Source organism: Panthera uncia (genome assembly GCF_023721935.1).
Source record: "Panthera uncia isolate 11264 chromosome A1 unlocalized genomic scaffold, Puncia_PCG_1.0 HiC_scaffold_17, whole genome shotgun sequence".
Lineage (NCBI taxonomy): Eukaryota > Metazoa > Chordata > Mammalia > Carnivora > Felidae > Panthera > Panthera uncia.
The window spans coordinates 123,254,877-123,281,189 of record NW_026057577.1 but is presented as its reverse complement, the minus strand read 5'-3'; the positions used below and the strand labels follow the sequence as shown (position 1 = coordinate 123,281,189).

The 26,313-nt window shown below is 36.2% G+C and overlaps 1 protein-coding gene across 6 annotated transcripts in view; it reads right to left on the bottom strand.

Moving 5' to 3' along the window:
- CPLANE1 (ciliogenesis and planar polarity effector complex subunit 1) overlaps positions 1-26,313 on the bottom strand; it is a 140,361-nt gene that overhangs the window by 101,277 nt on the left and 12,771 nt on the right. For all 6 annotated transcript variants that reach the window (XM_049648144.1, XM_049648149.1, XM_049648146.1 and 3 more), the window contains 14 exons: positions 25,399-25,534; positions 25,166-25,285; positions 23,975-24,204; positions 18,936-19,042; positions 16,873-17,029; positions 16,303-16,406; positions 14,846-15,028; positions 11,802-12,051; positions 11,473-11,628; positions 10,540-11,309; positions 9,791-9,999; positions 9,510-9,590; positions 6,389-6,553; positions 2,188-2,361 (listed from right to left, as the gene is read on the bottom strand). In XM_049648144.1, coding sequence (XP_049504101.1) covers positions 2,188-2,361; positions 6,389-6,553; positions 9,510-9,590; positions 9,791-9,999; positions 10,540-11,309; positions 11,473-11,628; positions 11,802-12,051; positions 14,846-15,028; positions 16,303-16,406; positions 16,873-17,029; positions 18,936-19,042; positions 23,975-24,204; positions 25,166-25,285; positions 25,399-25,534 — 2,842 coding nt within the window. The remainder of the gene's footprint in view (positions 1-2,187; positions 2,362-6,388; positions 6,554-9,509; positions 9,591-9,790; positions 10,000-10,539; positions 11,310-11,472; positions 11,629-11,801; positions 12,052-14,845; positions 15,029-16,302; positions 16,407-16,872; positions 17,030-18,935; positions 19,043-23,974; positions 24,205-25,165; positions 25,286-25,398; positions 25,535-26,313) is intronic.

Here is a 26,313-nt window from a genome sequence, read left to right as displayed (position 1 = left end):
GAGAGGGAGAGGGAGAGGGAGAGGGAGAGGGAGAGGGAGAGGGAGAGAGAGAGAGAGAGAGAGAGAGAATCTCAAGCAGGCTCCATGCTGTTAGCATGGATCTCAGATCTCACGAACCATAAGATCATGGTCTGAGCCAAAATCAAGAGTCAGATACTTAACCAACTCAGCCACCCAGGTGCCCTGACTGCTATTTTTTTTAAAAAAATACATATTGCTGGGGTGCCTGGGTGGCTCGGCTGGCTGAGCATCCAACTTTGGCTCAGGTCATGATCTTACAGTTTGTGAGTTCAAGCTCTACATTGGGCTCACTGCTGTCAACTCTGTCCACCTCTCTCTCTGCCCCCCTCTCTCTCGATCTCTCACAAAAATAAAGCATTTTAAAAAATAAAAATAAAATAAAAATATATATTGCTAAGATTTCCACTCACTCCCTCAAAATAAAACTGGCAAATAGTAGATGTGGGTTTCTGCTTCTTGAAACAATTAGTTTCTCATGTGATCAACATAGTCTCTCCCCACACCAAACACTAACACTTTGGCTCTTTGACAAACACATTTGGATAGAAACAAAAAATTTCGTCATTCACTTGAATGTTTGATTCTGCATAGGCAAACAGCCAGGAGATTGATTAAATTTGTCCTAGCTTTTCATTTACTATGAGAAAGGTACTGTACTATTGAAAGAACTTGAATGATTTAATTTTCTGAAAATTTTATTGCTTTGCTTTCATACAATAAACATCACATCAAATAAGCAACACAAATCCCCAATACATTCTGCCACTAGTTCTGATTTAAAAGATTAACATGAAATCTATTGTAAGTCAAGACTATAGATACCCTTTTTCAAGATACTAGGAAATTAAAGAAACTAAAGGCTATATACCAAGTTTCAGGTATTTAGATTTTCAGTAATCACCGTCTCAGGCTTAGGAAGAGATCACAAAATTTTCTTTCCTAGCCTCTCCTCTCACTGGGAAGATATTTACAAATATAAATTAAAAGGAATTAAAAGGTGTGTCTTTGAGCTTTTATAAATGTTTATGAATATGTCCAAAATCAATTCAATAATTCTATCACCTTTTTTCCTACAGTGTGAGAAAAATCAATGTTCCCAAGGTATGCAAAGTGATCTGAAAAGATCATGCCAAACAGCTCAAGTCCTATAAATAATGTAGGATAGGAAAGACAAGAAATTGAGACAAATTTTCTAAGTCAGGACTTGACCTTTTTTTTTAAGATTTTTCTAAAAACCACACGGAGTGCTACTTCTTCTATTCAGTAAAATGATGCGAACTAAGGATACAATTTGTTGTCAGAAACATTACTACCAAAGATAGGGAACACAAGTGATAAATACCTAGGGCTATAACAAAAAGAGAGCTTAAATGTAAAACCACCAAAATAAATAAATAAATAAATAAATAAATAAAAATAAATAATAAATAATAAATACAGTTGACCCTTGAACAACATGGATTTGAGCTGTGCAGGTCTACTTACAAGCAGATTTCTCTTGATAAATACAGTACAGTAATATAAATGTATTTTCTTGTATAATTTAAAAAAAATTTTTTAAGTTTATTTTTGAGAGAGAGACAGAGCACAAACAGGGGAGGGGTAGAGAGAAAAGGAGACATAGAATCTGAGCTGTCAGCACAGAACCTGACACGGGGCTCGAACTCACAAACTGCCATGAGATCATCACCTGTGCCGAAGTTGGATACTTAACCAACTGAGCCACCTAGGAGCCCCTCGTATAATTTTCTTAACATTTTCTTTTTTCTAGCTTACATTATTATAAGAATTCAGTATATTATACAAAATGCATATTAACGGTTTATCTTATGGATAAGGCATCTGGCCAACAGTAGTTTATTGACAGTTTCTGGGGAGTCAGAAGTTATATGTGAATTGTTGACTGCACAGGGGTCGTCACCACTAACCCTGCATTGTTCATGGGTCAACTATAATACTGTAATTAAACAATCCATATTCAATAAAAACAAACCCAAGCAATTACCTTTCTCAGATTTTATTCGTTGTAAGTCACTGAGAATCTCCTATGTGTCATACACTAAGCTAGAACAGTATTATTCCCATAGAATAATGATCACTGTATAATATGATTTTAAGTATTATGTGAATAAACAAAGTGAGAAAATTATTTGCTTACTATATTACCTGTTTTAGTATGAAGGGGAGGAAGAACATTCACATTGTGAGGTGGCAAAATGCAAAGCGGCTGATTGGTGAAATAGGCGGCCATGAAGCGAGCCATGGACTGGATAACCTTCACTGCTGCCTCAGGATGAGCACCTCTCGTCATTCCAAACTCAGAATGAGACTTCTCAGGAACTAAGGAATACAGCAAATGACCAAAGGAGATTCTGATCAAACTGTCAAAAGGTAATAATATTTAGGTTCCCAACATTACATATGAGGAAAATTATAATTTAAAATTTTTTCTGAGATGAGCATCCATTACCTGTATGAGCTAATTTGGTTTTTTTTAGGTTTATTTTTATTTATTTTGAGAGAGAGAGAACAAGCAGGGGAGGGGCAGACAGAGAGGGAGACAGAATACCAAGCAGGCTGTCAGCACAGAGCCCTAGGACAAAGGCCTCAGACTCAAAAACTAGGAGATCATGACCTGAGCTGAAATCAAGAGTTGGCGGCTGAAATGACTGAGCCACCCAGGCATCCTTGAGCTAATTCATAATAGGTATTTACGCTTCTTGAGGACAATAGAACAGAAATAATTAGCTGATAATTACGAGCACATGCACTTAAGAACCGCTGATGACTTTTAGTTACCAGTTTTATTTTAAAACATGGAAAGATAAATACAAAACAATCCAGCCATGATGGATTCACAAGCTTAGATTTCATTATTTTCCCTTCTTCCTTCCCTAATTTTTTTTTTCTTTGATTAAAGGAGGCAGAGCTTACTACATATATAATCTGAAAAGCACTACAACACTGATTCCTAATGCTGTCTTCTATACCCTTAGATCTGGGAATTACAATACACTCCCATTAGTAAGAATGGCTCATTGTTATAAGATTCTTTTAGAAGGTAGGGACAAAAGGAATGTGTAGGGTAGAGGGAGAAAGCGGGTAAGGGAGTGGGAGTTACATCAGGATTTCTTTTTTTTTTTTTTTTTAATGTTTTATTTATTTTTGAGACAGAGACAGACAGAGCATGAGCAGAGGAGGGTCAGAAAGAGAGGGAGACACAGAATCTGAAGCAGGCTCCAGGCTCTGAGCTGTCAGCACAGAGCCCGACCCGGGGCTCGAACCCACAAACCGCGAGATCATGACCTGAGCGGAAGTCCGACGCTTAACTGACTGAGCCACCCAGGTGCCCCCGTCAGGATTTCTGCAGTGATTCTGATGTATAAATTAGCAGGAGCAAACATGTCATCCCTATTTGAGAATCAAAACTCAGTAACACAAACTGGCATTCAGAAATTTGAAAATAGTGAAACTATTAAATATAAATACTACAGTAACATTAATTTTTATGAAATTTATGGCCCCAATAGTAGCAAAATATTTTTCTTTCCCAGAAGTCACTTGATATATTCATAAGGATATTAAGTTCTATATGCATATGGACCATTTCTGTCTTGTCACTGTATATTTCAGCACTTAACACTACTCTTCCTCATAGAGTAGGCACTCAAGATTATTAATAAACTTTTTTTTTCATAAAGGGGATCTTGAGAAAATCTTATTAGCCTCCAAGTAGTATTCTTCATTTGGTCATTAAACATTTGGAAAAATCCTACTATTTCTTCACATTAAAGTTAAACATTTAATGACATTGGTCATTAAACATTTGGAAAAATCCTACTATTTCTTCACATTAAAGTTAAAAATACATAGGTAAGAATTATTCTCTCCTGGATAAAACTTACTGTAGGAATTATATAAAGGCAAGATTTCCAGTAATTTTAATCATACAAAATTCATTATGCAAAGCCAGAAATAAGCTCCTTAAATGCAGAGCAACCTAATTCTAAAAGATGATCACAGAGTAAACATGTATCAATTCAGAAGTAAAACAATTTTGAAAGGGTAATTCTGTGTGTAGCACAGTGATGATGTTAATAATGACAATCTTATGCAATAAAAATTATAACTATACAAAATGATTTAATGAGGTAAGTGTGCAGGAAAAAGATAACATAGCAGGCCTGACTACTTGAAAGTTTTGCTTATAATGCTGACCCTTGGATAGCATCTGGGAACTTGGATTTGGGAAAGATTCCTACCACCTTAACTAATGAGAGTGGCTCACTAGACCTAACTGTACAATCAATGTGGTTTATGCTGAACACCTATTTTTCTTCTGAGAGTGTAGAATTTTGGTAAGGGCTAGGCAGAGGGGTGACTACATGACTATCCAGCCTCTAATTAAAAACCCTGAGCACTGGGGTGCCTGGATGGCACAGTCGGCATCCAACTCTTGATCTTGGCTCAGGTCATAAACTCGCGATTCAGGAGTTCAAGCCTCACGCTGGGCTCGGTGCTGATGGTGTGGAGCCTGCTTGGGATTCTGTCTCTCCTTCTCTCTAACCATCCCCCACTTGTGATCTCTCTTTCTCAAACTAAATAAATACACTAAAAAAAAAAAAAAAAAAAAAAAAAAAAAAAAACCTGAGCACTGAGTCTCTAAATGAGCTTCCTTTGGTCAGTAATATCTCACATGTGTTGACACAACCTGTTGTTACAGGAACTAAGTGTGTCTGTCCTGTGTGACTCTACTAGGAAAGGAGTCTTGGAAGCTTGTGCCTGGTTTCCTCTGGACTTCACCCCATGCACCTGTTCCCTCTGTTAATTTTGCTTTGGAGCCTTTCATTGTAGTAGATAATAGCCTTGAGTACAACTATATTCTGAGTCCTAGCATCCTCCCTGTGAACACTGAACATGAGGGGTAGTCTTTGAGACCCCCAACCCAGTAAGGATACGCTTAATATATTCTAAACAATAGCCATTAAAAACTAAAACATACATTACTATAGGTTCAATTGACTTAAAAAGTTACATCATGTAATGATAACACCACTGGAAAAAAAAAAAAGAAGAATGTCCAATCAGTTAAAAAGTCATATAGAAAGATCTGTCAATAATGCACAGCTAGCAGACCTTTCTGGAGGGCAATTACAGAAATTTATCCTTAAGAAATTTTTAGTAATTTACACTAAAATTTATGTACACTTCAGCACTATTTAAAACAGAAAATAGGTGGCAACAACTGAAATGTCCAATAATGGGGAAAAGGTTTAATAGGCTTCAAAAAAGAATATTATTTACATTGGAAAATATTCATCAGAATATTAAATTTTAAAAGACTACAAAACAATACACAGCTCTAATAATATATACATATAAATGTATACAAAAATGGTAAATTATAAGTAATTTTATTTTCTTTATATTTTCCATATTTTCAAAATTATCTAAACTGAACACATATTACTTCCCTAATGAACACAAAGATTTTAAAAGATAAAAATCACAAAGAGCAAGAAATCGATAAACAGTGGCTCAAACAATAAAAACCTAAGTTGGCATGGACTCCATTTAAAACTTCTGATACACTAGGCCTTTCAGACACATTTGCATGTATAGTATACACCTAATGGTTTAGTACTTATAACCATTAGAGATATATTCTATGTTCATATATACCTTTCACTCTCATTATTGCTTAGTTTAAATATACCTCTTTAAAATTTTTTTTAATGTTTATTTTATTTTTGAGACAGAGACAGAACATGAGCGGGAGAGGGGCAGAGAGCAAGGGAGACACAGAATCTGAAGCAGGTTCCAGCCTCTGAGCTGTCAGCACACAGCCCGACACAGGGCTTGAACTCATCAAACGCGAGATCATGACCTGAGTTGAAGTCGGATGCTCAACAAACTGAGCCACCCAGGCACCCCAAAATAGACCTCTTTTAAAAAGGGGAACTCAGATACTCTGCAGCCTCTTAAGTGAATTTTTAAAAAAGACTCAGAATACCTCAGAAAGTGATTTTCATCATTTTACTAAACCACCTTAAGCAATGGTTAAAGAAAATATAAATATACTAAGGAAAAATACTCGGATACGTGATATTATGCCTAACAAATATGGCTATGAAAAAATAATGCTATTAACTCGGCAGGTAATTACTGCTAAGCCCTGAGGAGACAAAGATTTAAAAAACAAAAGCAAAAATAAAACATGATCCTTGCTAATAAGAAGTTGACAGGCCAAAATTCACCATAACATAATTTAGTCAGAGCAACCAACTTTTATGTATAAGCAATTTCATATCTAAATGTATGAATACAAATTAATGAGATTAAACATACTGACTGCTGAAATGCATACCTGAACAATCCTCATTTTCTTTTACAGGTAGGTGGGACCACTTCAATATTTCTCTTACTAGCTGATCACACAATCCTTGAGCATCATTTAAATTATAGCTATAGATGTAGCAGTAGAAAAGAGAAAGATAATAGCGTATCTGAAGAAAACATGTCCTTCTTCCTCCTTAAACAAGAATTAAGTTTACGTTAAAAACATGTTAGCACAATTTGACAATAAATTATATTAAAAAATAAAAAGGTAAAATAGATTAAAAAATAAAAACAAGTTAGCAAAAAAACAAAAAAAACATGTTAGCAAGGTAATGTTCTTTTTTTTTTTTTTTAAGTTTATTTATTTAGGGGGCACCTGGGTGGCTCAGTCAGTTAAGCACTGGACTCTTGGTTTCAGCTCAGGTCATGATCTTGCAGTTCGTGAGTTAGAGCCCCGTGTCAGGCTCCACGCTGACAGAGTGGAGCCTGCTTGGGATTCTCTGTCTTTTCCTCTCTTTGCCGCTCCCTGGCTCACATGATTGGTCTCTCTCTCAAAATAAACAATAAAGTTTATTTATTTAAGCAATCTCTACACCCAATGTGGGGCTCAAACTCATAACCCTGAGATCAAGAGTCACATGCTCTAGTGACTGAGCCAGCCAGGATCCCCAGAAAGGTAATGTTCTTGATCTGGGTGCAAAGTAGACAGGAATATTCAATTTATGAAAGCTGTTACGCACTCAGTTTATGTGACTTTTTCTCTGTATTTGTTTTATACTTTAGTAAGAGTTTTTATCTTAAAACAGGTCAGCAATAATTTGTTCTTTTTCATTTTAAGTTCTGAATGATTTTATTACCTTTCATCAGGCCCTAGGATGACTAAGATTTTATCCCAAAAGAGCTACAAATCCTCATCATTTCAGCACTAAAATCCACTAACAATATCTCAAGTACACGATATAAAACAGAAGGAGACATGCTAAAAAAGAAAACCCCAAGAAACCATATGTCTATCAAACAGTTAGTCAAAGAGACTTCCCAAAGGAGAAGAAGCATCATCCAATGAGATAGGAGCCCCTGACCACTGCCTTCAAATATCTGGAGGGTGTTTAGGACTGACACTGTCGGTTGCCTGACCCTTATCCATTCTTCCTGAGCAAAAGAATTCCAATTTTATTTGGAGTTAATAATGAACCCACATCACAATTTCTCACTTAGATGTAGCCAAGTGAAAAAATGACTAAGTTCCAAACCAAGAGATAATATTGTGTAGAACTTCCAGAAAAGCTGCTCAAAGGGAGGTAACTCCGTTAGGAGGTATACCCTTTCTTGCCCTTCCTGCCCTCCTCCTTCCTGCTGTCTAGAATATGCATGTGATGACTGGGGCTCTAGTACCCATCTTAGCTCATGTAATGGCCTTAAGATTGGAAGCAATGCACTAAGGATGACTGAGTAGAAAAACTAAAGAAGCATGGGTCCTTACTTAGACCACAGAAACACCAAATCAGCCCTAGACTGTCAACTTCCAGTCTCCTTTCATAAGAAAGAGAAATAAACTTCTTTCTTGTTGAAGCCACTACTACTTCCAGTCTCCATTATTAAAAGCCATTCCTAGTACATACAAGTTGGAAATGAAATTAAACATAAAGGTCCATAATGGAACTCATTATGAAAACTTTTCTTCCTCAGAACTTTTCATCTCCTTGAATGCCACTCTTCTTCATCCAGTTGGACAATCCCCAAACCTGAGAACTACATTAGACTTCTTTCTCCAGATCTACTCAGTCACAAGTCCAGCTGATCAAGTCTATTTAGTATCTGTCAAGTGTTACCTCTGTTCTCTAGTACTCCTGATATTGCTTTGATTCAGGACCTCCTCAACTGACTGATTTTCCTGCTTCAATGTAAAACCCACATATCTACACCACACTCCTACAAATGATCTTCCACATTGTACCAAAGCAATCTTTCCAAATGGCCTATATTCATTTGGAAAGTTCTCTTTCCTACATAAAGTATCTAACTGATCCCAATGTCTTCAGGATAAAATTTTAATCCCTTTATATTGCATAGTATGCTCCTTTATCATTTTTACCTACCTCTTACCACCCCACACCCAATATTACATACATATGTCATTTGATCTAGTCCTATGAAATAACTTGCAGTTTACCAAACTGCCATAGTTTCTCGTGCCTTTTTGCTTCTATAATGCTATCTCCTTTTTTAAACCATTACCACTGCTTTAACTGGCCAATTTATACTCAATTTTAAATGTCAAGTCCAGGTTTTCCCCAGACCAATGCTTACGCTCCAGCTTCAGATTGTGGGAAATGTTCTTCTGTGCTTCTCCAGCATGTACCATACAACATAACAAGAGGAGTGCTAGTTGTTTATGTAATCTCTCTTCCATATTGTGGACAATTTGTTGTTTATTCCTAGTGCCTAATACAGTACTAGGGACACAGCAGGACCTCAATAAATACTGGTTAAATAGGTGAATGAATGAAATATACAAAGCCACGGCAGTCAGAAAATAACTTTAATAATTGGCCAAACCTGACCATGTCGTTGTCGTTACAGTCATGGCTAGTTCCCAGGTTGCTAGCTGAGAACTTCTGTCATCCTAGTCACATCCTCAATATCATGAAAGCTATCACTACTTTCTAGAATCTACATCTTTATAGTCTCATCAAAAACCCCATGAAGACCAAACTTTACCTAACAATAAGTATAACTCAAGGGAAATTCTTGAAGTTGAATTACCTAAGGGCAGAGAGCCTTAGCTTTGTGTTTCTCTAAGTCTGTAAAAAAGGTGGTAAATGCCCAACAAAACATTATTTTATTTACTATCTAAAGCTCATTTTTCCCATTAATAATCAATCACAGATTCCATCACTAAGCAAAAAAAAGGACAAAAGGAGCCTTACCTATAGATAACAGAAAAAACTCCTCATGCTACAAATTCCAAGACCAAAAATAATTTTAAAAGCATTTCTGACACTACAGATGCCTACCATACGTATTCCATTTGAGCATTAAAAAATTGTGAGCACTCCGAAATCTGGAATTATTTTTAAGCTCTACAGTATATCAAAATACATTCCTACCAATATTATGACAACTATTGTTTTTTAACACTATCCTACCTTTCTCTTGAGTTTCTTGTAGAGCTTTCTTCCACATTAGGACAGATTTTTCATATGATCCTAACAGGAAACACTCTTCACCTACAAAGTTTTTAACCAACAATCAGTCACAGTTAATGAAATTACTTTATAAAAATTTACTTCATTTTAAAATTCAGTAAATAAAGCTCAGCCAGAAACTATTTTGAAAAACAAATAATTGAAACTAATTAATAAAACAGAAGCCCAGTTACCTATATTGCTTATTCACAGAGTTAAAAAAATGTTTGTAAATTACTGACCATTGATAGATTTAAGTTCTAACGCCTGGTTCAAGCGAATTCCAGCAGTCTGTAAGTTAGCCTGTATGTGACATAGCAGAGCCTTGACAGTAGATGCTTCCTGTGTCATCTTTTCAGTTAACTGTCTGTCACCATCAGGAAGTCTTTGATTTAACTGTGTTTGATACCATAAAGTTTTGTTGTACAACACTCTCCAGAGAACAGCCAATCTGCACACAAAATTAAGCAATCATCAAAACCAAATTTCAGACTAGGAATAAAAATATGTACAGCCTCCTACTTAGTCTTATTATTTCTGCCTGTATTCTTCACTGAAACAGTAATATATATACAAACTGATCAGATTTAAATATAGCACAAAGTCCACTGATCAAAAAAAGTATAATACATTTTTTAAATCTTCATAAATCTTCATGGTCATTCTTCTATAGTGCTTACCTAAACCAAAATCTTTCAATACTTGGGCATGTATCATGCCTGCCCAAGACTAATATGTCTGTTGAATAACATTTGACTTAAATATAAAAATCTATTAATGCTGACTGGTAAGGGATACAGAGTTTCTTTTTGGGATTATAGAAACATTCTGGAATTGGTGCTAAGAGTTCTACAGCCTTGTGACTATACTAAAAATCAATGAATTTTACACTTTAAAATGGTGAATTTTACAGCATGAGAATTATATCTCAACTTTTCAAAAAGGAAAACATCTATAATGTTAATGGTACCCTAACATAAAGTAATTATACCTGTGTCCTGGTTGTTGAGCAAGATTTACTACTTGAGGATGAATCTTGAAAGATGAACTCCAAGACCAGTTTTCCTGAGAACCACTACCTTGAAACATTCGAAAAATGGGTACCACCAATTTGTCTTGATTTGCTGTTCTACTTCCATCAACTGACGTTGAAATAACTTCAGGTTGAAGAATGTATATGCCATTTAAATAAGCAGCTACCATTCTGAGTAAATGAAAACAAGCCAAAAGCTTCTCTGAAAATAACTGACCCTGCTGTTGCTGAATCAGCAAAAGCTTTATAGTATTTGAGGTCAGCTTTACCAAATGTCCCACATCTTGTTTGTATCTCATATCCCAATACTGGATTGACAAACACTGATGAAAAAGTTGAAAGATACAAAGTACCCATGTATTATGTCTTGTGCTCTTGCTTGAAAAAGGATCAAGTTTGGGGAAAGGACATCTTATAAATTGAAGAATGTAGAAAAAATGAGTGATACAAACTACTGTGTAATTTAACATTAAATTTTTTTCTGTTACATTTTTTGAAATTCCTATAGTCCATGCTGCAAGGAGATTCTTCTGGACAGAATGCAGTTCTGTAATGGTTCTGTCTGTCTCCTCTGTATTATCCTCTGCATGTATTGTATCAAACATAGATGCAAATTCCAATCTTCCCTCCTTGACATTACTAAACAATGGATCCTTTTTTTGGTTCCAAAGTGAGAATAAGTTGTTTGGGAAGTGTTTGCCTTCATTAGTTTCTTCTGCTTCAAAATCCTAAAACATGAGTGAAGAAAATCATGCTTAATTTAATATCTTATAAGTAAAATCACTGGTGTCCTCAAATTTCTCTCCCTTGAACAAGAGAAAAATAAAATATGTTTCTTGGAATAAAGTCAATATGTAACTGTTCAAAGTAAATAAAAGACCTACTAAGTACCTGAAAATCTTCTGCTTTTTCATTTAAGTTCATTGTTTCTTCTGCCTGTAAGAATCTGGGGACAGTAGAATCAGCTACACTTTTATTCCCTTGGTGTTTTAACAGGCTAGACCTTAGGGAATCCAGTGATCGCAAGTTCAGTCCTTTGCCCTTTGGCTGTAGAAGAAAAGATAAAAGACACCCAAGAGCAAAATTTTACCTGTAATTCTATCACAAGCAATTAAAAATTCTATAGACAACTATATACAATCCAAGGACATTACTGTCAGTATGGTTTTAGATCTGAAAAGACAAGCCAACTTTTACCAGCAATACCAAAAGCACTATACCTTAGACAATACCATACTTTGGTACATTTTCTCAAGCCTCTGGGTTGAATCAAGTAGAAGGGATCTCATGAGCACTGATGGAGAGAGGTTATCAAGAAATCGAAGGGTTGTGACCATGTATCCATCAGAAATAATGAGGTAGGGTAATCTTGAGTGTGCTTTTATAGAAAATCTCTGTCTCATAGGGTCACTATCAGAAGCTGTTGAATCTACAGAATTATTTGAATCTTGAAATGTAAACTGCTGTGGTCTAGCAAACAAACACAAAATTGAAGAATTAGTAAAAGAAAAATCTTAAAGGAAACAATCAGATTATTCCAAAGAAAAGCAACACAACAATCAAAAGCTACAGAATGAAAAAACAGCCAGTTAAACACACTAACATTAAATTGTATATATCTGTAAGGAAGACATAAGTGATTAAATAAAATGTAGGTTTATGTGTTTGTTTTTTAATTTTTTTTTAACGTTTTATTTATTTTTGAGAGAGGGAGAGACAGAGCATGAACAGGGGAGGGTCAGAGAGAGGGAGACACAGAATCTGAAACAGGCTCCAGGCTCTGAGCTGTCAGCACAGAGCCCGACGCGGGGCTCAAGCTCACGGACCGCGAGATCATGACCTGAGCCGAGGTCGGCCGCTTAACCGACTGAGCCACCCAGGCGCCCCAGTTTATGTGTTTTTTAAATATTCCCTGAATTGTGGCATTTACTGTATTTTGTTTTTAGTTTTATACAAACTATTTCAGAAAAGAATTAAGGCAGTTCAGTTTTACTATTACAGAGAATTAAGTAATTAACCTTCTTTCTTACTATATATTTAAATATAAGAATATAATTATGAGTTATGAATACACAATTAAGTAATATTAAATAATCAGAATCAGGTACACCACCATAACAGTAAGTAAGTACATTTACGAAGAAAGTCAAATTTAATCTTCAGCTGATAAAATTTTACCCACTACTATCTTCTCCAAATGTCTTTCTCAGTTTTTTCTTTCTCCTCCTTAATAACAGGTGTATTCATTAAAGACATTTTTCTAAATTTATTTTTTTAATAATAAATATGTATCACTTATATAATCAGAAAAAGTAATCCATTTTAAAAGGCCCTAAACTGGGGGCACCTGGTGGCTCAGCCGGTTAATTAAGCATCTGACTTCAGCTCAGGTCGTGACCTCACAGTTAGTGAGTTTGAGCCCCACATCAGGCTCTGTGCTGACAGCTTGGAGCCTGGAGCTGCTTCGGATTCTCTGTCTCCCTCTCTCTGCCCCTCCCTCCCGACACTTGACTCTATTTCTCTCAAAAAAAAAATAAATAAATAAGCATTAAAAAAAATTTTTTAAGTCCTAAATTGGGGTGCCTGGGTGGCTCAGTGGTTAAGCATCTGTCCCTTGGTTTTGGCTCAGGTCATGATCTCATAGTTCATGGGTTGGAGTCTCACATCGGGTTCTGGGCCCATGTAGCGGAGCCTGCTTGGGATTTTCTCTCTTCCTCTCTCTCTGCCCCTCCCCTGCTCATGTTCTCTCTCTCAAAATAAATACACTTTTTTTTTAAAAAAAGGTCCTAAATTAGTTTGTTGTTTTTTTTCATGCAGACTCCACGCCCAGTGCAGAGCCCAACTCTGGGCTTAAAATCACAACCCTGAGATCAAGACCTGAGCCAAGACCAAGAGTCGGATGCCTAACGGACTGAGCCACCCAGGAGTTCCCTAAATTAAAGAAGACTATGAGGGGGGTGCCTGGGTGGCTCAGTCCGTTAAGCATCCGACTTCCACTCAGGTCATGATCTCGTTGTCGGTGAGTTCCAGTCGGCATTGGGCTCTGTGTTGACAGCTCAGAGCCTGGAGCCTGCTTCAGATTCTGTGTCTCCTTCTCAGTCCCTCCCCCACTTGCTCGCACATGCGCGCACACGCGCTCTCTGGCTCTCTCTCACAAAAGTAAATAAACATTAAAAATTTTTTTTAAATAAATAAGAATATGAGGACATTCAAGTCAATTATAAATTGGACCATAAAGAAATAAGGAAAAAAAATACTTTCACTGCAGGAAGTGTCAATTTTTTTTAAAAGATCTTATTGTTAAGTAATCCCTACACCCAAAGTGGGGCTCCAACTCACAACCCCAAAATCAAGAGTCACATGCTCTTCCAATGGGCCAGCCAGGTTCCCCAACAAATTTTTCACTTATAATTCTCCAGTGCTAAAAATTAAGCATCACTTTTTGCTACAAATAATCAAGGACAATCCCTCAATCTTCTTTCTGTGAAGCAATAGCAATGGAGTGATTTCAAAATCCTTTTCCAATGTTTTTGTTTTGTAAATACCTATGTGTATATGTCAGGTCATATCTAATACTAACATCAATAACAAAAATATTTACTAAGCACTTATGTCAGAATTGTGCTTATTTATAACCATTTATTATTTTACTTCATTCCCTCAACCCTAAGAGACAAATATAGTCATTTTCACTTCCCAGTAAAAGAAAAAGAGCTTAAGGTATAACTTACCCAAAGTCATACAACTAATAAGTAGAAGAACGAAGATTTAAATTTTGATCTGACTCCAAAGCCAAACCGCTACCCCATCCCACAATTAAAAATTAAAACATGGCTAAATTCTAAATTCTTCTATCCATTTCCAACAACTTTTCCCCTTCTTCCCTTTGGGGGAAAAAACAGATAAATCCATGTGCCAAGTTAATTTTGAGTTACTCATTTATTTAAGTGGCCTTCTTTTAAAGAAACAATAAAAGACATATCACACTTCTTTGAATTTTACATGAAAGAAGACAAATGTTTCAGTGCTATTGAATATTTAAATAACTTATACTTACATAGTCACAATGTCATATTTTCACCAGGATTTAGCAACAAAAAGAAATAGAAGAAAACTATAAATAAGAAACAGATATTGAAAGGACAGACTCAAAGAGAGCAAAAGACAACTCGAAAGATGAAATTATTTTTTAAAAATACACAATAAAGTAATACCAAAAGAGAAAACCTTCTACAAACAAATTAAAATAATTCAAATGTCTCACCTATATGTTATGAGTGGGTGAAAAGGAATAAATTCTGCTGGCCCAAATTCTATAGAGCAACCAAATGTAATTAATGTTACCAATTCACCTTGACAGGTCAATAAAACCAGGGAGCCACGTTTTAACATACAAGCCAGAAAAAGACTATCATGAGTCCAGCTGATATCACCTACCCAGTAGGACCTAGAAAAAGCAAGACAGTATGTTTAGAAAGGACTCTCTACAATGTCTTTGACAATTTAAAATGGCCAAGCAGAGTTGGAACACTTCAAAAAATAAGGAGGAAAGAATGAATAGTAGCAAACTGCCACATACATTCCGTGTATTTTACTTCCAGAAAAAAGGTAAGGAAAAAAAGGAGTTTGCTCATCAACATCTACTCCATAAAACATACAAACTAGAAATTCACGTAGACACATAAGCAAATGATAAGATGAAAATATTCCCTAAAAGAGTTAAGCTTTTTAGTCACTCACATTTTAATTAGAACAACTTTAATTCTATTGGTGTCTACAACTCAAATCTACTGATAGATTTAAAGGTCAATCAATACCATGCCTGTCCTCTCTCTGCAGCTTGCTAGAGGTTCCATGCAGCAGCAGACTCCCTCTTCCCAAAATCATCCTTACAGCTCCTTAACTATCTAGTAATATTAATCTTTCATGGAGACAAAAAGGAGCTCCTTATGTAAATAATGACGTACACTCTAAGTGAAAGAGACCACTGCACTGAGACCAGCAAATCATTCATTTTTTTTTTTTCTTTCTTTCTTTCTTTCTTTTTTTCTTTCTTTCTTTCTCTTATTGAAGTATAGTCAAGACACAATGTTACATTAATTTCAGGTGTAAGAATGAGTAATACCTTCAGAAAAGAACTTTTGGGTGGGGAAAGAAAATGAAGAGGCAAGACTAGATAGATCTGAAAACTTTGGAAATTCAGAGAACAGCAAAGAAAAATGTTCAGAAAATGAAATTAGGAAGTCCAAGAGGAAACCTTCCTACTCTATAATCCCAAATAGATCCTGGTAGAGGCTCTTGTGCTATCAAAAATCCTAATTATTGCTATTAACCCACATGCAGAGCATGCCAACTTTGTTTAAAAAGCTATAAACACCTCAGCCACCCCAAGTATATAATGATCTTCCCAGTCCAGGTTTTCTCATTTCAGTCTCTAATTAAGCCCAATATCCCCTATCCAGTTATGATTCCACTCCTCCTGAGATAACACAGAAAAAAATAAAAGAGAAAAGAAAATATGTTCATGTATCTTCCACCCTACCAGATCCTTCCTTAAGATTTTCCTTCATATAGCAATTAATCAAGCACAAATGCTGAAAGTAAGCTGCATTATCTACCTAAATATCTACTTAGATATCTTTTGTATTATCAGAGCCTTAAACTTATTAAACTATTAAAAGAGAAAATAAAAATGCTATGCAGAAACACAAGAGTTCATACCTGATAAGTGTAGGTGGAACCACAGGATTCTTATTACTACACCCTCTCAGGCTACCACTGAGAGTAACAAAATTCAATGTGTTTATAAACAATACCCGAGTTGCCTAGAAAGCAAAAAAAAAAAAAAAAAAAAAAGCAAAAAAACATTAAAATTATTTTACTTTAATCATTACTTATAATTCTAGAGACCTAGAGACCTATTATTATATTAATAAACTATCTTGGAAGTCTTTCCCAACTGGCAAAACAATACTGAAAACTGAAACTCCTCACTCTTTTATACTATATTTTAAGGACATCAGTTACCACTTTGCCCTTCTTCCTTTTTGTTACCCTCTTTTCACTTCTGAAGGCCAAGTTTTGAAATTATAGCTTCTGGATAAAATAACTTTATGTTAAAGTTAAACTGGATCAGAAAACACCAATATAATGTTAAACTGGATCAGAAAACACCACAATGTTAAACTGGATCAGAAAACACCAATATAAAGAATATAAAGTAGTATTACAAAACAACTCCAAATTGAACTCTTTCATAGGTTACTTTCAAGACAGATTACATATACTGACCTTTGGGTCTTTCTGATTAAGAGTTACTGCCAGAGTAATGCCATCTCTTGAAAAGGCAGAAATTAGAGCTCCTCTTGACTTTACCGATTCACATTTGGGAATTAGATGGCACAGAAGGCAGTCTTGTTGTGCCCAATGAACATGGTATGGCAACGATCTAAGTAAGTAATGAAATAATTGAAAATAGGAAATATAGTAACTTTTAATATTTAGCTCATCATAAAAAACTTAAGAGTCCAATTCCTATATGTGCATGAATATTAGAGGCCCTCTTAGCAACTGCTCAGAATTTTCATCCACGCCACAAAAGAGCAGTTGCCAGTTAAACAGGTTCAGTATCAGCATTTTGTTAGTAATGGCATGTTCCATAGTCAACCCCAAATGCATCTGTTTTGACAAAAGATTTAGATGACACATATTATACATCACTGTAAACATTTTCACAGAAATTAAATAGAGAAGAATGGATTTTTAAAATAGTGGCAATGTTCTGGGGTACATGGATGGCTCATTCAGGAGAGTGTGTGACTCTTGATCTTGGGTTTATAAGTTCAAGTCCCATGTTAGATGTAGAGATTACTTAAAAATAAAATCTTAACTGGCTCAGTCAGTTAAGCATCTGACCCTTGATTTCTGCTCAGGTCATGATCTAAAGGTTCTGGGATTCTCTCTCCCTCTCTCTCTCTGCCCCTTCCTCTCTCTCCCTCAAAATAAATAAACTTAAAATAAAATAAAATCTTTAAAAAATAAAAATAACATAGTGGCAATGTTCTATATTTGCTATATGGTTACACACATGTATATTTATTAGAGTCCAACTCATTATACACCTAATATATAAAGTACCAGAGCATAAGAAAATTAAGAAAATTTTAAAAATCACACTATTTTACTAAATCTTACTGAAGCATGATATGCTTTTTTTTAAAGTTTATTTATTTAGAGAGAGTGCATGCTCACAAGTGGGGGAGGGGAAGAGAGAGAGGGAGAGAGAATCCCAAGTAGGCTCCACACTGTAAGTGCAGAGCCCGAAGCAGGGCTCGAACTCATGAACCATGAAATCATGACCTGAGCCAAAGTCGAGAGTCCAAAGTTTAACTGATTAAGAAACCCAGGTGCCCAGGCATGATATGCTTTTAATGCACTATGTATTTTATTGGGCTTTGTAGTATATATAAAACTATTTCTAGTTTAAAAAGTATGTGAGCAAGGGTGCCTAGGTGGCTCAGTTGGTTGACTGTCCGACTTTGGCTCAGGTCATGATCTCACAGTTTGTAAGTTTGAGCCCTACATTAGGCTCTGTGCTGACAGCTCAGAGCCTGGAGCCCACTTCAGATTCTGTCTCCCTCTCTCTCTCTGCCCCTCCCCTGCTCACACACTCTCTGTCTCTCTCTCTCAAAAATAAACATTAAAAAAAACAAAAAAACTATGTGAGCAGGTCTCCTGGGTGGCTCAGTCAGTTAAGCATCTGACTCTTGATTTTGACTCAGGTCATGATCTCACAGTTCATGAGATCAAGTCCCGAGTTGGACTCTGCACTGACAGTGCAGAGCCTGCTTGGGATTCTCTCTCTCTCCCTCTGCCCTTCCCCCACTCATGTGCACACATTCTTGCTCTCAAAATAAACATTTAAATAAAAAAATAATAAAAAGTACTTGAGTAGTTAAAAGGTACAGTAGTAAATTCGAGCTATATCCTTTTTAAAATTCAATTATTTCCCAAAATACCTATCTCTATAATTTTAATACAAGACCATAGCCTGTCTTACCTTTTACATGTTCTTAATTCCATGAAAGGAAATAAAAATGAGAAAAACCTTGCAGAACCTGCTTCTGATCTTCTGTTCCCTCCCTCTCTGCCCCTCCCCCTGCTTGTTCTAAAAATAAACAAAACATTAAAATGAAAACTAAAATAACAACAGTACTTATGGGAAGAATAGATCTGTAAGGTCTCAAAAGTTCAAATTTGCATTTCATTTAATTAAACTTATGTATTTATGGGTGAAAAAATAATAATATTTTAAAAGGGACAGAAAATAAGGAAAAAGAAAACCTTTATCTCACCTTACAGGTGTAAATACATTCTCATGCCACCGAATTGCTAGAAATGTTAACTTCAGACATTCTCCAGAATAAAAAGTAAATGAACACAAGCAGCAATCTCCAAATAACTGTAGATAAATTTAATAAACTTTAGTATACAATTAATCTGAAAATAAACCAAGATATGTAAAACATATATTCTCATCATAAATAAAATAAATGAAACATACAGAAATCCTGCTTGTATTTTTATTCTTTTTTTTTTTTTTAATTATTTATTTATTTATTTATTTTTGGGACAGAGAGAGACAGAGCATGAACGGGGGAGGGGCAGAGAGAGAGGGAGACACAGAATCAGAAACAGGCTCCAGGCTCCGAGCCATCAGCCCAGAGCCTGACTCGGGGCTTGACCTCACGGACCGCGAGATCGTGACCTGGCTGAAGTCGGACGCTTAACCACTGCGCCACCCAGGCGCCCCTTGTATTTTTATTCTTAACATAAGGCTAAAGAATAAGTAATTTATTTCTGAGCCAGGGCATGGACCAAATGGGAAATCAAGGTGCAGCTTATTGGCTTAAGAAAACATACTGGGGCACCTGGGTGGCTCAGTTAAGCATCCGACTTCAGCTCAGGTCATGATCCCATGGTTTCTTGGTTCGAGCCCCACATCAGGTTCTGTGCTGACAGCTCAGAGCCTGGAGCCTGCTTCAGATTCTGTGTCTTTCTTTCTCCGCCCCTCCCCCACTAACTCACACTCTCACTCTCTCTCAAAAATAAACATAATTTTTAAAAAATAAAAAAACACCGCCAGTGAAGACAAGAATAGACATTTTTCCAAAGAAGGCACCCAGATGGCTAACACATGAAAAGATGCTCAACATCACTCATCACCAGGGAGATACAAATCAAAACCACGAAATACCACCTCACACCTGTCAGAATGTGTTGTAAAATTAACAACACAAAACACAACAGGTGTTGGCGAGGATGCAGACAAAGGGGCACACTCTTGCACTCTTGGTGGGAATGTAAACTGGCACAGCCACCCCAGAAAACAGTATGGAGGTTGCTCATAAAGTTAAAAATAGAACTATCCTACAACCCAGCATTGCACTACTAAGTATTTACCCAAAGGATACAAAAATACAGATTCAAAGGGGTACATGCACCCCAATGTTTATAACAGCATTATCAACAATAGCCAAACTATGGAAAGAGTCCAAGTGTCCATCAACTGATGAATGGGTGTGATATATATATAAAACAGAATATTACTCGGTCATCAAAAAGAATGAAATCTTGACATTTTCAATGACTTGGATGGAGCTAGAGTGTATTATGCTAAGCAAAATAAGTCAGTCTGAGAAAGACAAGTACCATATGATTTCACTCATATGTGGAATTTATGAAACAAAACAGATGAGGGGCACCTGGGTGGCTTAGTTGTTTGGGCATCCGACTTCAGCTCAGGTCATGATCTTGTGGTTGATGAGTTTGAGCCCCACATTGGGCTCTGTGTTGACAGCTCAGAGCCTAGAGCCTACTTCTGATTCTGTGTCTCCCTCTCTCTCTGCCCCCTCCCCTGGGTCATGCTGTCTCTCCCTCAAAAAATAAACATTAAAAAAAAAAAAAAACTAAACAGATGAACATATGGGAGGGGGAAAAAAAAAGAAAAAAAGAGGGAAACAAGCCATAAGAGACTCTTAAGATAGGGAACTGAAGGTTGATGGAGGGAGGTGGGTGGGGTGTGGGCTAAATGGGGAATGGGTTTTGAGAGGGCACTGGTTATGAACACTGGGTGTTGTATGTAAATGATAAGTCACTGAATTCTACTCCTGAAACCAATATTGCACTATATATTAACTAGATTTAAATAGATATTTGAAAAAAATTAATAAAAATTAAGGGCGCCTGAGTGGCTCAGTCAGTTAAGCAAGCATCCAACTCTTAGTTTCAGCTCAGGTCATGATCTCACGGTTTGTGGGTTTGAGCCCCACATTGGGCTCTGCACTGAGCTCACAGCCTGCTTAGGATTGTCTCTCTCTGCTCCTTCCCCACATGCATGCTTGCTCTCTCTCTGAAAATAAATAAACTTTAAAAATTTAAATTAAAAAAGGAAGAAAACACTGTAATTTACTGTGGCTGAAACTGGATTCTTATAATTTTTTTTCTCTTATAGTTATTTATTATCTAAATTAGGGCACTACCCCCAGAGGTGGGAAGAAGATAAAGGAAAAAAAAATTTCAAAATGCAATTTCTAACAGTGGACTGGGTAATAAAATGTTGGTCCATACATATAAAGAGTGCATGCAGCTATTGATAATGTTTTTTAGTTAATGAATGTGTTCTTTCCTGGTAATTAAATGGCTTAATTATCACCAATTCTAGCTTTTTAAATTATAAAACTAGTTATATTTTAAAAATGGAGAAAAAGTACAGAATCACACTTGTAAATACAGAGAACAAACTGATGTTTGCCAGAGGGGAGTAGGGTGCAGGGCAGGGGCGTGGACAAAATGGGTGAAGGGGAGTGGGAGATACAGGCTTCTAGTTATGTAACAAATAAGTCATGGGAATAAAAGGTACAACAGAGGGTATACAATCAATGGCATAATAGTTTTGATGGTGATAGATTGTGGCTACACTTGTGGAAAGCACAGCATAACATAAAGAGTTCATGAATCATCATGTTGTATACCTGAAACTAATGTAACATTGTGTCTCAACTATACTGAAATTAAAAAATAAATAAAAATTGGGGCATCTGGGTGGCTCAGTCAGTTAGGCATCCGACTCTTTGATTTCAGCTCAGGGCATAATCCTAGGGTTGTGCAATCACACTCAGTTTCTACTCTTGAGTGTGAAGCCTGCTGAGGAATCCCTCTCTCTGTCTGCCTCTCCCCCCTGCTCATGCTCCCTAAATAAATAAATAAATAAGTAAGTAAGTAAGTAAATAATAAAAACTACGGAAAATACTAAGAAAAGAGAAAGGAAGCTCTAAGGTCAAACCATTTTTTTTATTCAAGTATAATTAACATACAGTGTTATATTAGTTTCAAGTGTACAGTATAATGATTCAACAATTCTACACATCTCAGTGTTTATCAAGGTAAGTGTGCTCTTAACACCCTTTATCTATTTCATCCACCCCTCACCCACCTCCCCTCTGGCAACCACCAGTTTGTTCTCTGTATTTAAGAGTCTGTTCCTTTTGTCTTTCAGATTCAACATGTAATTTAAGTCATGGTATTTGCCTTTCTCTGATTGGACTTATTTCACTTAGCATTATACCCTCTAGCTCCATCCATGTTGTTGCAAATGGCAAGACCTCATTATTCTTTATCACCGAGTAATTATGACATTTTAAAAATAAACCACATCTTCTTTATCCATTCATCTATTGATAGACACTGGCTTGCTTCCATATCTTAGCTACTGTATATAATGGTGTAGTAAACATAGGGGTGTATATGTCTTTTCAAATAAGTGTTTTTGTTTTCCTTGGGCAAATACCCAGTAGTAGAATTAGTGGATCATATGGTATTTCTACTTTTAATTTTTTGAGGAACCTCCACACTGTTTTCCAGAGTGGCTGCACCAATTCCCACCAACAGTGCATAAGGGTTCCTTTTTCTCCACATCCTTGCCAAATACTTGTCATTTCTTGTCTTTTTTATTCTAGTCATTCTGACAGGTGTAAGGTGATGTATCTCAGCACTTGATTTGCACTTCCCTGATGATGAGTGATGTTGAGCATCTTTTCATGCATGTTTGTCTTCTTTAGAAAAATAACTATACAGGTCCTCTGCCCGTTTTTTAATTGGGTTATTTGTGGTTTTTTGATATTGAGTTGTGTAAGTTCTTTGTATACTTTGGATATTAACCCCTTATTGGATATATTATTTGCAAATATCTTCTCCCATTCAGTAGATTGTCTTTTTGTTTTGTTGATGGTTTCGTCCTGTGCTGTGCAAAAGCTTATCTTTGTCTAGTTCCAATAGTTTAATTTTGCTTTTGTTTCCCTTGCCAGAGGAGATGTATCTAGAAAAATGTTTCTATGGCTGATGTCAAAGAAAGTACTTCCTATGCTTTCTTCCAGAAATTTTATGGCTTCAGGTCTCACATCTAGGTCTTTAATCCATTTCGAGCTTATTTTTGAGTATGGTGTAAGAAAGTGGTCCAGTTTTCCCAACACCATTTGTTGAAGAGACTTTTTCCCCACTGTATATTCTTGCCTCCTTCATCATAGATTCATTGACCATATACAGGTGGGTTTATTTCTGGGCTGTCTATTTTGTTCCATTGAGCTGTATGTCTATTTTTGTGCCAGTACCATACTGTTTTGATTACTAAGCATTGTAGTATAACTTAAAATCTGGAATTGTGGTATCTCCAGCTTTGTCCTTCTTTTTCAAGACTGTTTTGGCTACTTGGGGTCTTTAATGGGTCCATACAAATTGTGGGTTATTTGTTCCAGTTCTTTGAAAAATGTTGGCATTTTGACAGGGGTTGCATTAAATCTATAGACTATGTTGGGTAGTTTGGACATTTTAAAAATATTGGTTCTTCCAGTCCATGAGCATGGAATATCCTTCCATCTGTGACACCCTCAATGTCTCTCGTCAATGTTTTATAGTTTTTAGAGTACAGATTTTTCACCTCCTTGGTTAGGTTTATTCTTAGATGTTTTATTATTTTTGGTGCAATTATAAATGAAATTATTCTCTTAATCTGCTACATCATTACTAGTGTAGAGAAATGCAACAGATTTCTGTATATTCATCTCATATCCTGTGACTTTACTGAATTCATTTGTCAGTTGTAGTGTAGTTTTTTGGTGGAGTTCAAACTATTTTTAATAAACATTTAAAAAAATACGACCAAGAAATGTAAAAATATCTTTTCCACAATAACTTTGCAATTACTGTGACAATTAATGATGATTAAAGATATACAGCAATGCTATCACACACTCTGCTCAACAGCTTCACAAACAGTGCCTGTTCTTACAGTCTGAGATCTCATCTTCTAGAACACCCTGTCTGATTTGGATTTTACCTCATTTTTTATAAAGACAGCATGCACTACAGCTTCTTTATCTTCATTAGAAGGCAAATGAACTGCTTCTTCAGGTATGATCTGGGACCACTGGCCTACCAATGAAGGGCTTTTAGAAGATAAGATATTCTTGAATTCCAAATATTCCCAAAGAAATATGCATCCAGGAGTTATAAGCAGAACTCTTCTCCCATTTCCAGATACATACAAGTACAGTCTCAAAGAGCTTGCTTTAAAAAAACAAACAAACAAAAAAAAGGCAATTAAACCTGTGAAGTCTGAATTCCTCCCAGAAAGTACATCATTTATCTATCCTGACAATAAGACACCTAAATGATGTTTCATTTCCATTCAGGATAAAACTAAGGCACTACTAATAAATTAAAAGTACAAATAATAATATTTACCATGTACTTGTCATGGGATATTAGGAACCCCCTGTTATCAGATATGTTAGGCAAGCCAGACTTTTCTTCAAGATGAATCTAAGTATCACAAATAAACACCATCAGGGTGCCTGAGTGGCTCAGTCAGTTAAATGACCAACTCTTGATTTCAGCTCAGGCCACGATCTCATGGTTTGTGGGTTCGAGTCCTGCATTGGGCTCTGCATTGAGCATGGAGCCTGCTTAAGATTCATTCATTCTCTTGGGGCGCCTGGGTGGCGCAGTCGGTTAAGCATCCGACTTCAGCCAGGTCACGATCTCGCGGTCCGTGGGTTCGAGCCCCGCGTCAGGCTCTGGGCTGATGGCCCGGAGCCTGGAGCCTGTTTCCGATTCTGTGTCTCCCTCTCTCTGACCCTCCCCCGTTCATGCTCTGTCTCTCTCTGTCCCAAAAATAAATAAAAAAGAAAACGTTGAAAAAAAAAAAATTAAAAAAAAAAAAAAAAAAAAAGATTCATTCATTCTCTCTCTCTCTCTCCCTCTCTCTCCCCCTCTCTTTGCCCCTCCCCCACTCACCTGTGTGCTCTCCCTAAATACATAAATAGTAAAAAACAAACACCATCAAAAAAATCATATATACAAGAAAACATATATATGTATATGTATATATATATATATATTTATATATACACAGATATATTTATGCACACATACAGAGATATTTTTAAAATAGTAATAGGAAAATGTTCCATCTTCTTTTCCTCCCATTTATCAAGGAAACTAATTTAAACAAATAAAAAATTCCCACCTACTGCAGCTTGAATCATTTTCTTAGGCTTTTCAGCTGCCTGTACAGTTTTCAAGCAATCTTGGTCTTTGTTCCAAAGAAAAAGCTCCCCTGTAGTGAGTACCCCAGCCAGCCAGGCATCTGTTTCCAAAAAGGAAATACAATAGTTATAATCTAATATTTCCCTTAATATTACCCCAAGTTTTTATGAATACAATTAATCCAGCCTTTTGAAAATATCAGTACTACTTAACCATTACTGGATGTTGTTAGGACAATAGCATCCTTCAACAAAGGCTGCAGACAAGGAATTTTCTTCTTTGTTCTTCCAGAGAGCAAATTAATTTCATTTATAAATTTATTATCCAAAAGGAAAACAGCTTCATTTTCCTAAGAGAAGAAACATATGACACTTAAGAGGTGCCAGGAGGCAATTCAACCTCTAATCTAAATAAATTATCCCAGAAAGGAAAACAAAGTGACATTCAAGAAAGATTATACATTTGTACCACAAATCATAAAATGAAAATAAGGTTGATTAGGTATCCTGGAGATTTTTCACTCTATCTTAAAATATTTATTAGAATTACTAGGTAAGATGACCTAATGGCTGCACCTAGACCTTTTTGACCTTTAAAATTATAAGAGTACTGGAAATGCAAGCTGGTGCAGCCACTCTGGAAAACAGTATGGAGGTTCCTCAAAACACTAAAAATAGAACTACCCTATGACCCAGCAATTGCACTACTGGGTATTATCCAAGGGATACAGGTGTGCTGTTTCGAAGGGACACATGCACCCCCATGTTTATAGCAGCACTATCAACAATAGCCAAAGTATGGAAAGAGCCCAAATGCCCACTGATGAATGAATGGATAAAAAAGATGTGGTATATATACAGTGGAGGATTACTCGGCAATCGAAAACAATGAAATCTTGCCATTTACAACTACATGGATGGAACTGGAGGGTATTATGCTAAGTGAAATTAGTCAGTCAGAGAAAGACAAGTATCATATGACTTCACTCATATGAGGACTATAAGAGACAAAACAGATGAACATAAGGAAAGGGAAACAAAAAGAATATAAAAACAGGGAGGGGGGCAAAACAGAAGAGACTCATAAATATGGAGAACAAACTGAGGGTTACTGGAGGGGTGGTGGGAG